This window comes from Symphalangus syndactylus, chromosome 24 (genome assembly GCF_028878055.3).
Source record: "Symphalangus syndactylus isolate Jambi chromosome 24, NHGRI_mSymSyn1-v2.1_pri, whole genome shotgun sequence".
Classification (NCBI taxonomy): Eukaryota; Metazoa; Chordata; class Mammalia; order Primates; family Hylobatidae; genus Symphalangus; species Symphalangus syndactylus.
This window is the reverse complement of record NC_072446.2, coordinates 10,286,510-10,301,653: the sequence shown is the minus strand read 5'-3', so window position 1 is coordinate 10,301,653 and position 15,144 is coordinate 10,286,510. Positions and strand designations below refer to the sequence as shown.

Genomic DNA, 15,144 nt, shown 5'->3' with positions numbered 1-15,144 from the left:
CTGTTTGCCACAGGCTGCTGGGCTGCACGCCTCCCTGCCCAGGAACAGAGTGCAGACGGGAGGGAAGGCGGGCTCCTTTATCATCTTGTTTTATTATTTTTCTGTGAAAAAGGGAGTTGAGCCAAAACAATTAGCCTCTTATTTGGATTCTGGGTTAGTTGAGATTCTGTTGGGTTATTTTATTATGAAGTCTGTTTGTTTTTTTAATTACAAGACAGTGCTCCTTATAGAAAATGTGTAACATTGAGAAAGGTAGAAAAGATGAATCAGGCATAATCCCATAAAAGACAAGAGCTGGCTGGGCTCACGCCTGGAATACCTGCAACCCGGGAGGCCCAGGCAGGAGCATCACTTGAGCCAGGAGTTCAAAGTTACAGTGATCGTGCCACTGCACCCTAACCTGGACTACAGAGCCAGACCCTGTCTCTTTAAAAAAACATAAAGATAACCGTCAGCATTTTGTTACACTTTCTTTTGTGTGTGTTTCAAAATATGATGTTAATTTGTATCCCTTTTTAACATGTCATAATTTTCCTGTGATATTAAAAACTTTTTCTAAATTATAGTGTTTCATTGATTCTGAGACACATTGTTCATGTTGCAGCACTTCTACATGTCAGTTTCTTTTTCCTTTTTTTTTTTTTTTTTTTGAGACGAGGTCTCGCTCTGTCACCCAGGCTGAAGTTCAGTGACATGATCACGGCTCACTGTAGCCTCGACCTCCTGCCTTAACCCCCTGGATATGATCACGGCTCACTGTAGCCTCGACCTCCTGGGCTCAAGTTGTCTTCCCATCTCAGCCTCCCAAGTAGCTGGAACTACAGGCGTGCGCCACCATGCCCAGCTAATTTTTGTATCTTCAGTAGAGACAGGATTTTGCTATGTTGCCCAGGCTGGTCTTGAACTCCTGAGCTCAAGTGATCTGCCTACCTTAGCCTCCCAAAGTGCTAGGATTACAGGTGTGAGCCTCTGTGCCCAGCCCAAGTCATAGTTTCATCTGCAGCATTTTTTTCTTTCTTTCATAAAATAATGGTGTGCAGTGCAATTAATGGCATCTTGGGTTCAAAGAAGTGCAATTCCTTTGAAACTTCACGTCACTGTTTTGGGGCCCTTTCGTGTATTTTATGTGTTATTAATGATTGATAATTTTTTTTTTTTTGAGACGGAGTCTCCATTGGTTGCCCAGGCTGGAGGGCAGTGGCATGATCTCGGCTTGCTGCAACCTCTGCCTCCCAGTTCAAGCAATTCTCCTGATTCTCCGCCTCAGCTTCCCGAGTAGTTGGGATTACAGGCGCACGCCACCAGGCCTGGCTAATTTTTGTGTTTTCAGTAGAGACAGGGTTTCACCTTGTTGGCCAGGCTGGTGTCGAACTCCCAACCTCAGGTGACCCGCCCACCTTGGCCTCCCAAAGTGCTGGGATTACAGGCGTGAGCCACCACGCCTGGCCATGATTGAGATTTTTATCAATAGTGAGCAAATGGTTGTGGGATTTGGTTTGCTTCAAATGGGCTCTCTTCCAGCGTGTAAAGAGTTTAAAAGTGTGTGCCCACATTTGTCCTAGGTGTGTCAGCACTGCCTGTCAGACCATTTTGGGAGGAGCCGTTGTTAGTAGTACAGGCTTTCCTGCACTTCTGTATATAAATCACTATGCAGTTTGGAGAAGCAACATAAATGTCACAGCTTCAAATTCTAATCTGTTCCTGGCTCATCCTGGCTGGGTCAGCTGCTGGTCCTTACCCACATGCTGCCCATGCGTGAATGCCAACTTTGTGTTTTTCGTCTGATTTAGAAGTTGGCTGGCACTGGGCAGCCGAGCACCTGTTCTCAAGATATCGTTGCCTTTGAGCAAGTAGGACTAGTTTGGATAGAGTGTGGCGTGGTGACAGCAGGGTCCAGCAGGCAACTGTGGGTCTTGGCACATGATGCAGGGAGCAGCCCTACTTCTGCTTCTGGGAAAGGGGAGGCTAAGGCCTGGACAAGGGAAAGACTGGCCACGAGAATCACTTGGGAGGGAGTCTTCTGTTCTGAATTCATGTAGAATGTGCTTCCTTTTCTAGATATTTATCTTGAGCAGTATTCCTGTTGCTGCCTGCCAGCCTTCCCATCCTCTGGTCAGCGTGCTGTGCCACCGTCGGAGGCATTGACGGGATTGGCTCTTAAAAAATTATTAAAATGTCTTGAAAAAGATAAATCAGGCCGGGCGCGGTGGCTCACGCCTGTAATCCCAGCACTTTGGGAGGTTGAGGTGGGCAGATCGCCTGAGGTCAGGAGTTCGAGACTAGCCTGGCCGACATGGTGAAGCCTCGTTTCTACTAAAAAATACAAAAAATTAGCCGGGTGTGGTGGCAGGCACCTGTAATCCCAGCTACTCAGAAGGCTGAGGCTGGAGAATCACTTGAACCTGGAGGTGGAGGTTGCAGTGAGCCGAGATCACGCCACTGCACTCCAGCCTGGGAGATAGAGATTTTGAGATTCTATCTCAAAAAAAGATAAAGATAAATCAGAAGAGGAAAGAAGTTCTAGATGATAGAGAAGAAGCCTTGCGGGTGAAAGGAGTGCAAGCCGCCTGGGCCGGGTAGAGCGGGCGTGCCGCCAGCAACCTTCCCCAGGGGCTGCACCCGGGGCCGGAGTTCCTGCTGCACAGCCGGAAGCAAGCTGTGCACCTTCACAGTGCCGAGACACGTCGTCTGTCGTGCGTTCACTTCCGGATCGTCCTTGCCAGTGTCTGCCGTGTGCTGTGCGTCTGTGAGACCCTGACAGTCTGTCAGGTTAGGGGCCATGGACGTGGACCAAGTCCTTTCCTGATACCCTGGATCCCTACAGATCCCTTGTTATAGCTAAAAATACACATTCATTTCTTCGACAAGTATTCATTTTGTAAATTACATACCTTGGTAGTCAACCTTTTAAAATCTAATTTTTCAACTTTCCTTCTTCTGTAATGATTGGAAATTCTGATTCCAGTTAAGTTGGTAATTATGTGGTTTAGCTTTTCTAATTTTTAAATGACTACAACTGTAGGTGTATTCACAGTTCCGGAACAATTAAAAGCTGACATTTTGATTGAAAAAGAGAGTATACTAAAAATCCTGTTTCCTGGACAGGAATATTTTGGGGTATAAGCCATTCCATCTCGGAAATTTCAGGGGCCTTGTAGAAAGGCAAGGAAGGGGCACCCCCTTCAGAAAGGGTTTTAGGGTCCTGAGTTCCTGGGCAGTGGGAGTCCCTCGGGGTTGAGGGTTTGGAGTCAGGAATCTGTAAGGGTTGCTTCTCCACCTGCATCTCTGGGCACCTCTAGCCAGACACTGATGTGGCTCAGGTGGTCCCATGGAGAGCAAGTGCGGCATCAGGGTGGAGGCCCCTCCTGCACCATTGCCCTCTCTGGGTGGGTCAGATGTGCTCTGGAAGCCATGTGTGTGTGTGTGTGTCTGTTGCCAACGTTAGGCCAAATGCAATGTCGTGTGTGTGTGTGTCTGTTGCCAACGTTAGGCCGAGTGCGATGTCATGTTTGTGTGTCTGTTGCCAGCGTTAGGCCAAGTGTGATGTCGGAGAGGCGGTGTTGGGTGTTTCCACCACACGCTGTGGCACGGAGGGCCCCTGCTTCCCAGCATCCCGTGAGGGGCTCCACATGATGTCTGAGCTGCCCTTTCTTTTATTTTGCTGCCATTAATGTGTCTCTTTCCCTTTTTTTTATTCTTTGACCTAGGGAAGATTTAGGATTCAGATTTATATCGGAACAGGTCAGTCACCACCCCCCCATCAGTGCGTTCCACTCGGAAGGCCTCAACCATGACTTCCTGTTCCACGGCTCCATCTACCCCAAGCTCAAGTTCTGGGGCAAAAGCGTGGAGGCGGAGCCCCGAGGCACCATCACCCTGGAGCTGCTCAAGTGAGTGTCGGTGCGTCCTGCTGAGATCCGCTTCCTGCAGAAACTGAAATGGGTGCTAGTGATGTGGAGGGAAACCTTCCTTCAGAAGGAAACCCTGTCATTTTTCTCCGGAGGTGGTGACCTCCCCACAGCAGAAACGTCTTCACATGAGCTTCCTGACCAGGGTCCCATGTTGCTGGGGTGCATCCTCACGTCTGCAGTTGGAATTTGCACCCCTTTCCGTCATCGTTCATTGTATTTCTTGTCTTTTACTGCATAACAGCCCCAAACTTAGCAGCTTCCACACCAGTCTGGCAGGGTTTCTGAGGGCCAGGGACCGTGAGGTTGTGGTGGGGATGAGGGTTGGGTTGCCCATGGCACCTGTGTCCTGGCTGCCCTTCTCAGCTGCTGGCAGGGCCCCTTCAGGGCTGCTTGCTGCAGGGCACTGCCTGCCACAGGGGGAGAGAGCTGAGAAGGAAGCCAGGGAAGTGGCCCTTTGCACACTCCCCCACCCTGTGCTCATGTGGCAGGGGTGACTTAGGGTTGGAATTTGAAACAGTGTGGGAGGGGACCCTCTGAGAGGCTGCTCACCACCCCTCTTCACTCTCAGCCTAAACGCTCCCCAGTCCAGTGTCGACCAAAGACGCCTCAAAGCAAAACACAAGTGTCCAACAAACGCCGGCCGCTAAGACCTGGCAGACACAGACCGGATGCTGGCGTCCTCCTGGGCCACCAGTTCTGAGATGCGAGTCTTGCCAAGCCACTGCCTGCAGTCTTGTTGTAGGCACCAGGTCCTAACAAATACAGACAGAAATAAGTAATAAACAACACCTTGCCTGATGAAGCATTCGATGTGGGTTTTGCTTCACATTGGCCCTGCCTGGATGGTGGCTAGAAGGTTCCACAAGGACCTGGAGAAGCCCCTGAGAGTGTGTCCTGGGGCTGGTACGGCCTAGTGCCTGTTGTGCAGTGGCCTTGCTTTCTTAGGAAGAGGCGTGCAGAAATGAAAAGTTGTACACCTTGCTGATAAAGTTGTACACCTTGCTGATAACCTTGCTGATGAACCAGTTTGGGTTCCACTCCCAGGAAATTGAGAGAATTCCACACGTGTCGCAAAATATCCTGCTCTGAGCAGATTTCTGCCTTCACTGTGGCTCCTCCACATAGCCCCTTAGAACATGGGGCTGCTAATCTACTGCCTCACATTTGTGGGGTGTTTTCTTCTTGAGCAGGGCCATTTGGGAGGATGAGGAATAAAGGAAACAAGTATGTGGAGTGCAGTTGAAAACCCTGCACTCCTCCACAGCCACGTGCCAGCTCCCCAGATAGCCAGGGCCGCATGCCCAGGACCCTGCATTACTGCCGTATGTGTCTGGTGAGGTGGCTTTTCTTTTGACGACTTCACAGGAAAGCCATTTCTCTTTGTTCAGTCTTCTTTGATTGCTTATTAACTTGTCTTGACATTTAAGTAGAAAGCTTTGTAGATGCTACAAAGGAAAGAAGAAGTACATTTCAAACGCATGCTAAATACACAACCTCCATCACAGGGGCTTCAAAGCAGCATGCTGCTCTCCCGTGGGTGCCGGTTGCTGTGACCCAGCCCCGCCTGGTCGTTGCGTCTTAGGTCACGTCGTGTCTTGGCTTTTCTGGACTCTCACCGCTTGTTTTCTGGTGTCTTCACAGACATAATGAAGCCTACACCTGGACCAACCCCACCTGCTGCGTCCACAACGTCATCATCGGGAAGCTGTGGATAGAGCAGTATGGGACAGTGGAGATTTTAAACCACAGGTGACAGCACCCCACCGCTGGGTGAGAGTGCGAGGCTCCGGGTGGGGATGGGCGAGTCAGGGAGCGTGAGCATCCGTGCTCCTGGTGGGTTTTAGCTCAGCCGCACGAGCTGCTGCCGTGTCCCCACCAGCCCAGGCATAGCAGCTGCCTGGACTTTGACCGGTGTTGGCCATGGGTGCTCCTCGTTCACAGCCTCGTTTTTAGTCACGGTCTTTACTTTAAGGCTTTGAGCTATGCTGAAGAGCCGTGTCATTGCCAGATGCAGCGCAGTGGCCGTCCACAGCTGTTGGCCACTGTCTAGGCTCGAATGCCCTACTCCTGGAAGCTCATGACTGGTGGGCTTTGCCTTTTCACCACTTTAGTGAGGTATAATCGATGCATCATAAGATTCGCCCATTCTGAGTGGACACTTAAGTGATTTTTAGTAAATTGACCGAATCATAGAGCCGTCCCCACAGCCCGTTTCAAACACTTCCATTGCCCCAAAGGCCCACCACACCCATTTGCCGTCACCCCCTGCCTGCCCCAGGGGCCTCCACCGCCCTTCTCCTGTTACAGAGTTGCCCTTTCCGGCTGTTTGCTGTCTTGCAGCAGAAACATGTGTTTGTTTTTCTTACAGAACTGGACATAAGTGTGTGCTTCACTTTAAACCGTGTGGATTATTCGGAAAAGAACTTCACAAGGTGGAAGGACACATTCAAGACAAAAAGTAGGTCCTTGCCAGGTGGTTCATGGGGCACCACTGCAGCCTGTGTGTCCCCGTTAGAGGGCTCAGGTGCTCCTGGGCCTGCGTGTGCAGACATGCACGAGACGCGGGTACACCAGTGCCATCTGTTCATGGTCCAGAAGTGTGACTCTTTCTTGTTTTGGAAAGACATTTTGTTATTCAGCATAAAAAGAAAGAAAGGGTATTTTTGAATGTAGTTTCTAGGTGGCTTGTTACTGGGGCCATCTTCTTTTGATAAAATTGTCTTGAGAAGTCAGCTGTTTCCACTGGGAGATGAGATGAGACTGTTTCGCAGCAGAGCTGAGGTGGGGGGAGTGTGGCCTTGCCCTTTCCTTCCACCAGCACCCCATGCACGTTGTCAGGCGAGACTCAAATGTGTTAGCTTGTGCGGCGTCAGTGTCACGTGACCAGTTCACTCCAGTCTTTAAATCAGGGACTTTCACAAGTTTTTGTGAGCAGAGAAATGGTCAGTACTGTTTTAACAAATTTTTCAGTTTTTTCTCCCCATTTGGGTTAATTACTTTGTAATCTGGGTCTCAAATTTGTTTTTTTCAGTAAGGAATTTGAGCCATAGAATGTCATGAAGTTCCTTCTAGTTCCAAAAATGTAGACATTTCGCATTAGAAACTAACCCCCAATTTAAAACAGTCAGGGCCAGGTGCAGTGGCTGATGCCTGTAATCCCATCACTTCCGAGGTAGGCAGATCACCTGAGGTCAAGAGTTCGAGACCAGCCTGGCCAACATGGTAAAACCCCGTCTCTACTAAAAATACGAAAATTAGCCAGATGTGAAGGCGCACATCTGTAATCCCAGCTACTTGGGAGGCTGAGGCACAAGAATCTTTTGAGCCCGGGAGGTGGAGGTTGCAGTGAGCCAAGATCACACCAGTGCACTCCAGCCGGGGCAGCAGAGCAAGAGGCTGTCTCAAAAAAATAAGACAGTTGGTGTTTCTGCTCTGTCCACCCTCTATGGTATACCAGAAATGCACCTGTTTGAACAGCCTATAAAATAAAATGGCCAGGCTTATGACTGACCATTTCTCCCATAAAACATGTGAGGATCAATGTGTGGACCTAGAAGGGATAGGAGTCTTACAACGGGGTAGCAGTCATCAGTGTTTTGACACCTCTCCCCCTTGGAACTCAGCCCAGGGAGCAGCTGGCTGTCTGTTTCCAGAACCGGGCGGGGGCACCAAGGCCAACACTCGCTGACCCTCAGTGAGTGCAGTAAAACATGTTTTTCCAGAACCGGGCGGGGACCCTGAGGCCAGTCAGTGAGTGCCTGTAAAGTGTGTTTTGGTTTTCTGGTTTTCCATCCTAAATTTAAGGGTGCTGTGTCCTTGGAGACAGAGAGTTGTCCCCAGGCTGTCTACTAGGTGAGGCCTGGCCCAGTTCCCCGCGTCTGTGCGCTGGCTCTGCAGGCACTGCAGAGACACCGTCCCCTCCTGGGTCCCGAGCCCGTCAGAGTTGCACTTCCTGGGGGTCTGTGGTCGTGATTGACTCTTCCCAGCAAGAGGCGAAAGGAGAAAGAAAATGGGAGTCTGGCACTATTTGGCTTCATCCCTTTTAGAATCGAGATCTCTGGTGGCCACTCTGCATAGGTCTCTGGGTTATTATTGATGAAAAAAGGCAGGCGGCGAACCAAAGATCAAGCAAGCAGCGTTGACTGCACCGATTACTAGAAGAGGGCTGAAGGACACACACACAACACATTCAGTGTGTTGACAATGATCAGTGGGCGCATGCAGCTTTACATTTTAAAACGCTCACTCTTTTTTTGCCCCTTCCCGTCTCCTGCAGCCCCGTGGGCCATCTGTCTTTTGGGTTTCTGTCCCTTGCCATCTCCTGCAGCCCCGTGGGCTGTCCGTCCTTCAGGTTTCCGGCCCTTCATTTTCCTTTCCATGGTATCGGCTAGGAATGGTCCCAGAATGCAAATTTTCACCTTCACCTTTATGTCCAGAGATGTCCCAAAATGCATAAGAAAACATGCCTGAGGGGAATTTATTCCAGGGTCAAAATTAAGGTGCTACATGTTTAGACAAATGGTTTGTAATGACTAAAACTTGGCCTTAAAAATCCCATTTAATTACAGCAAAAAGAAGCTCTTTATGATCTATGGCAAATGGACGGAATGTTTGTGGGGCATAGATCCTGTTTCATATGAATCCTTCAAGAAGCAGGAGAGGAGAGGCGACCACCTGAGAAAGGCCAAGCTGGTAAGGGCTGGGGCGTCCCCGGGCAGAGCTGAGCCCTGGGTGCTGAGGGCTGCCAGGCCGCTGCTGCCTTTAGCTCACCTGTTGGGGGCCCAGGGAGCCTTTGGGCCCCACCAGGAGAGATGAATGTGCAGAATTTGTCTGTCTAGATGAACCGTGTGTTGTGGGTTCCAGTATTAGTGGGGAGGTTTATCTGTATTTCTTTCCGTTTTGTTTTTTTTTTCCCTCCAGGCAGGGTCTCCCTCTGTTGCCCAGGCTGGAGTGCAGTGGTGCAGTCATAGCTCACTGCACCCCCCAGCCACCAGGCTCAAGCAATCCTCCCTCCTTAGCCTCCCAAGTGGCTAGGACTATAGGCATGTACCACCATGCCTGACTAATTTTTATTTTTTTGTAGAGATGGGGTCTTGCTATGTTGCCCAGGCTGGTCTTGAACTTCTGGGCTTAAGCAATCCTCCCACCTTGGCCTCCCAAAGTGCTGGGATTACTAATAGGCATGAGCCACAACACCCAGCCGATTTATCTGTATTTCAGTTACATAGAGGCTGCTGCTATAAACCGTGGGCACCAGTGCCCTAGAGTCATACATAGTCGCTGGCCCCCATGGCTGGAAGTATCTGAGGGAACCTCAGGCAAGGCTGTTTCTTTTCTGGAAGCTCCAAGTTCTGGGTCCTTAATAAATCTTCTCGCTTTCTTTGAGTTAGGCTAGACATATTGTTAAAAATCAAGTGAATTTCAATTTTCTGTTTTTAGTTGTGAGTACCAGATAATATATTCAACAGCCAGAAAGTACTGGCAAGGCTTTTTCCCCTTAGAGCTTTGGAATACTCATTACCTTAAGACTAGTTGTTCTTGAACTTAAAAATAAAAGTGATAGTTCAAAAGAGGTGTCATATTTTCTACATAATGAACTGGAATGTACCAAGCCTGAAATGTTCAATATTTATTTAACGGAAACATTCAGCCTCCTCCGGATCCCAAGTGTTTCTTATGTTGTAGTATATTCATTTGTGCTGTTAGACACCTTCTCTAATCACCCTCTTTTATTTAAAAAGGAAAATTCTGCGTACACACTAGACAGACCTAGAAGGGTACATCCATTTAGCGATGTCTTTTGATGCTTTCCTGCTCCTTGAGGCGACCTAGAAATGGGAGTTTTCTGTGAATGCTTGTCCTTGAGCCACGGCTCTCCCTCACCCCAGCCTCGGGCCACGGGGCCTACAGCCAGTGTGAATACAGCTGGTGCAGGAAGCCCTGGGCTTTGACTCGCTTGTTTTCAATGGTCTCCCTGAACAGCTGCTTCTGGAATCATTCTCTCCCTTTTCTAGGACCCATTTATTTTGAGAAGCAGTGTGGCAGGTTTTATCTTTTCATCAGGGTGTAGAGAGCCTGAAACCCCCACACAGGAGCAACTTCTTGATGGAGGGCAAAGCTGCACTATCTAGAAAGCTCTCAGTCCCAGAACCTGCCTTCTGGGGAGGCACCGGGCATGTGAATGAACCTGCTGTTTGGAAGGCACCGCCGTGTCCTTGTGCTCAGACTCCACGAAGGCACCGCTGTGTCGTCGCGCTCAGACTCCATGAAGCGCCGTTTCGCGTGCACCGCTTCTTCCAAAGGGAAACACGCCTGGCCACTTACCTCCTTCGTCTCCTGAAGGGAAACACGCCTGGCCACTTACCTCCTTCGTCTCCTGAAGGGAAACACGCCTGGCCACTTACCTCCTTCATCTCCTGAAGGGAAACACACCTGGCCGCTGACCTCCTTCGTCTCCTGAAGGGAAACACGCCTGGCCACTGACCTCTGTCATCTCCGTTCTGGGTGTCAGAACAGACAGCACAGCCCCACGAAGGGGTGTGAGCTGCTTTAGGGACTGGGGCCCAGCTCCTCTCCGTACAGTGATGGACAGACAGTGTCATAGACTGGAGAAGAAATTCAATTTTCTCCTTAGTTTAAGAAAAAAAGGCCAGGTGTGGTGGCTTAACGCCTGTAATCTCAGCACTTTGGGAGGCAGAGGCGGGTGGATTGCCTGAGGTCAGGAGTTCGAGACCAGCCTGGCCAACATAGTGAAACCCCGTCTCTACTAAAAGTACAAAAAATTAGCTGGGCATGATAGTGGGCGCCTGTAATTCTAGCTACTCAGGAGGCTGAGGCAGGAGAATCTCTTGAACTCGGGAGGCAGAGGTTGCAGTGACCCGAGATCGCACCGTTGCACTCCAGCCTGGGCAACAGAGCAAGACTCCGTCTTTAAAAAAAAAAAAAAAATAGGAAAAGGCCACCTGGCTCTGCTCAGGCATGGTGACTGGTCTGAAAGGCGCTCTGAGAATAGCTGTCCTCCTGGCCAAGAGCGGCCTGGCCCCGGGCAGCCACACAGCAGGGTTCTGTGTTTCAGGATGAAGACTCCGGGAAGGCTGACAGCGACGTGGCTGATGACGTGCCTGTGGCCCAGGAGACCGTGCAGGTCATTCCCGGCAGCAAGCTGCTCTGGAGGATCAACACCCGGCCCCCCAACTCTGCCCAGGTCTGTGTCCCTCCATGGCCTGACGCCCCCACTGTGAGGCCAGGCCTCTCTGCCTGCCCATGTCACACCCGCCTCTGGGCCCAGCCCCTCGGCTCTTCCCTGTCCTTGGGCCCTTGCCTGCCACCTTGCCTCAGGCTGTTGTCCCAGAGCAGAAGGAGGGGCTTCCATCAGAGCAGACGGAGGGACCTCTGCCATTGTCGGAGTGGCTTCTGTTGTCCCTGGAGCTGCGTCCCGGCCCTGTGCTTGCCTGCCTTGGCTGGGCACCACTGCTCCATAGGACATGCAGGTCGAGGTGTGGACTCATGCTCAGCTGCATGTCAGAGCTGCCCGCCGCGTGTCGGAGCTGCCCGCCGATGCTTGTGCTTCCCCTGGGAACATCAGACAGACACGGCCATTGCCGGCCAAGGCCCGCACTGAGTGCATCTTATCAGAAGAGGCTTCCATACCTGTTCGGGGAGATTGCTTTTCTAACTTGTCAATTTAGATGCTTAAATACCTTGTGATATTTATTTTTGAAAATTGCACTTATAATTTTTATTAAATATATGATAAACTACATGTCTTACGACAAATAACAAAATATGTGATATATGGTTGTATGATAAATATCACATGTAATATCTTAGTATTTTTTTATAAATTCTTATTTGTATATAAAATATATGCAACTTATGCAATTTTGTATGTCCCATAAACAGAGCAGAACATGCGTAAAATACAGAAAAGGAAGCAAAACCTTCACTCTGAGCACGTTATCTCAACAGTCACTGCTATCATTTGAGTAGAGTACGAACTGGTTTAACCACGCTGTTTTCTTTTTTAATAGAGGCAGAGTCTCGCTCTGTCACCCAGGCTGCAGTGCAGTGGTGTGATCTTGGCTCACTGCAGGCTCCAATTTCTGGGCTCAAGTGATCCTCCCACCTCAGCCTCCCGAGTAGCGAGGACCACAGGCGTGTGCCACCATGCCAGACTAATTTTCTATGTTTTGCAGAGAGGAGGTCTTGCTATGTTGCCCAGGCTGGTCTCGAACTCCTGGCCTCAAGCATTATCTTCCTGCCTTGGCCTCCTGAGTTGCTGGGACCACAGGCATGAGACGCTGTGGCCTGCCAATGATACTATTGGTATTTTAAATTTGTTATTAGGAAAATTGCTTATGTTTTTTTTCAGGGAAGTCTCTTTAAAGATAACTCGTGCTCGCCGGGCGCGGTGGCTCACGCTTGTAATCCCAGCACTTTGGGAGGCCGAGGTGGGTGGATCACGAGGTCAGGAGATCGAGACCACGGTGAAACCCCGTCTCTACTAAAAATACAAAAAAAATTAGCCAGGCGTGGTGGCGGGCGCCTGTAGTCCCAGCTACTCGGAGAGGCTGAGGCAGGAGAATGGCGTGAACCCGGGAGGCGGAGCTTGCAGTGAGCCGAGATTGCGCCACTGCACTCCAGCCTGGGCAGCAGAGCGAGACTCCGTCTCAAAAAAAAAAAAAAAAAAAAAAAAAAGATAACTCGTGCTTCCAGCCTTTGGCTCAGCGTATGTGTTGAGTCCTGCCTGCCTGCCAGGCCCTGTGAGCCTGGGCACTAGAACCAGGCAGACGAGGTCCCAGGAGGGAGGCGGGGCAGGTGGTTGACTCACATCTGAGAGCCAGGTGGTGCCTTGGGTGCCAGGGAGGGCATCTGAGTGCTGTGGCTTCAGTCATAGGGTAGGGGTGGGGGTGTCTAGGGATTGCATTTGGGCGGAGGGGACAGGGCAGAGCCCCCTGGAGTAGACTAGTGTGTGAGGGCCCAGGGGGCCATGGGGATGAGGGTGGAGGGGGTGCAGGGGTCTCCAGATGACTTCAGTATTTGCTGTGACGTGGGGCACCAGGAGTCATTTGAGCAGGGGGTGACGGGCGCGATTGATGTTTCTTGTGGCCTTTCTGGCTGCTTGCTGAGATGCTGTGAGGGCAGCAACAGAAGAGGGAGGACACGGGTGGTGGCTGGAGGACCTGGCTGTGGCGGGAGGACCTGAGTGGAGCCAGGGCCTTGAGGGCTGCAGAGGCCGGGTGGGTGCAGGGTGCTGCCGCAGGCCTGCTCGGGTGTGCTGTCCACAAGACGCCGAGCAGACAGCTGCGAGCCAGAAGTCAGGCAGAGCAAGGCTCTGGGCGTCCTGGGCACGGGGGTATTGTCATACCCTAAGCATTCCAGTTTTTAATGTGACAAATTAACTTGCTCCCGGGGCTGAGGCTTTGGCAGCTGCAGGGGTAAAGAGGAGGAACCTGTGGGCAGGTGTGGCTGAGGGCAGGAAAGGAGCAGGTACAAGCTGAGGGTTTAGCAGTGGGAGACAGGTGGCGTGGCTGGAGTGTTTCCAGCAAGCTGGTGACAAATCTGTTGATGAAGTTGTGAAGACAGAAAAAGAAATGTGTGTGAGTTTTGCTGTTATACCTCAAAATGCAAATGTTACAGCCACAGTGCATGATACGTGCTTAGTGAAGACGGCAGAGGCATTGAATTTGCGGGTGGAAGACGTGAGCGGAAGTAGGTTCCCATGGTGGCAGTCAGGTAGCACCTGCGGGATTTCAGGGGCCCACTGGGGGTCTTGGAGCGTAGTCCATGGTTCAGAGGCCCTGCTGAGGTCGCGTCTCTGTGCCTTGCTCCACAGATGTATAATTTCACCAGTTTCACTGTGAGCCTCAACGAGCTGGAGACAGGCATGGAGAAGACCCTGCCACCCACGGACTGCCGCCTGCGCCCTGACATCCGTGGCATGGAGAATGGCAACATGGGTGTGTCCACGCAGTCAGAGGAGGAAGCTTGGGGCCAAGGATGCCCTGGCTAGGGTGGGAGAGCACAAAGCACTCGCTGGCAGAAGCCAGGCTCTCGCCTACAGGGGGGCCCCGTCCCTCTCCCTAAACAAACAAGCAGGCTGCAGGCCTTCTAGCTAGGCTTCTCAGACCGTCTGTGGTGAAGGGCTTTAAAGATCTCTCACCTGCCTCAGACCAAACCTTTTGTAAATAAATTAAAATTACATTATTAGAAAATGAAATGAAAAAGAATACATACAAAGTACAAGTCCTAGGCCAGGCGCGGTGGCTCACGCCTGTAATCCCAGCACTTTGGGAGGCTGAGGCAGGTGGATCACCTGAGGTCAGGAGTTCGAAACCAGCCTGGCCAATATGGCAAAACTCCATCTCTACTAAAAATACAAGAAATTAGGCAGGCATGGTGGCGCCCAACTGTAATCCCAGCTTCTAGGGAGGCTGAGGCATGAGAATCGCTTGAACCCAGGAGGTGGAGGTTGCAGTGAGCCGAGATTATGCCACTGCATTCCAGCCAGGGCGACAGAGTGAGACCCTGTCTCATAAACAAACAACAACAAAAAACACACAAAAAAACAAAGTACAAGTTCCTAATTTTTTATTATTAAACAAAAGATTACATTTTGAAAACTGCACGTGTTCCACTGTGGGGATCCGTGTAGCCATCAGTGCAGTCACTGGCACGTGTGTGGTGTGTCCTGCAGCCTCACACTCTCCCGGTGGGCTCGGTGCATGCAGCGTTCATCTGTAACGTGGCAGATGAACAACTTACTCACTCATCTAGATGGAATCCGCAGTGAAACTCCTGGCTGAGGAGGCATATCCAAAGTGTCCTGGGTTTTGAGTTAGTGATGTTTTATTTATTTATTTTTAGAGTTGGGATCTCACTCTGTAGCCCAGGCTGGAGTACAGTGGTGTGATCTTGGCTCACTACAGCCTCAACCTCCCAGGTTCAAGCGATCCTCCTGCCTCAGCCTCCGGAGTAGCTGGGACCACAAGTGCATGCCACTACACCTGGCTAATTTTTGTGGGTTTCTTTTTTTTTTTTTTTTTTTTTTTGAGACGGAGTCTCACCCTGTCCCCCAGGCTGGAGGGCAGTGGCACGATCTTGGTTCACCGCAAGCTCTGCCTTATGGGTTCAGGCCATTCTCCTGCCTCAGCCTCCCGAGTAGCTGGGACTATAGGCGCCCCTGCCACCACGCCCGGTTAATTTTTTGTATATTTTAGTAGAGACGGGGTTT

The 15,144-nt window shown here is 50.8% G+C and overlaps 1 protein-coding gene across 5 annotated transcripts in view; it reads left to right on the top strand.

The window, feature by feature from the left end:
- OSBPL2 (oxysterol binding protein like 2) overlaps positions 1–15,144 on the top strand; it is a 52,129-nt gene that overhangs the window by 31,253 nt on the left and 5,732 nt on the right. For 2 of the 5 annotated variants that reach the window (XM_055265465.2, XM_055265467.2), the window contains exons 7-12: positions 3,708–3,890; positions 5,553–5,660; positions 6,280–6,369; positions 8,480–8,603; positions 10,987–11,115; positions 13,747–13,870. In XM_055265465.2, the coding sequence (XP_055121440.1) occupies positions 3,708–3,890; positions 5,553–5,660; positions 6,280–6,369; positions 8,480–8,603; positions 10,987–11,115; positions 13,747–13,870 (758 nt within the window). Of the gene's footprint in view, positions 1–3,707; positions 3,891–5,552; positions 5,661–6,279; positions 6,370–8,479; positions 8,604–10,986; positions 11,857–13,746; positions 13,871–15,144 lie in introns of those variants that run through there. The other 3 variants (XM_055265468.2, XM_063634036.1, XM_063634035.1) reach the window with 2 other exon arrangements.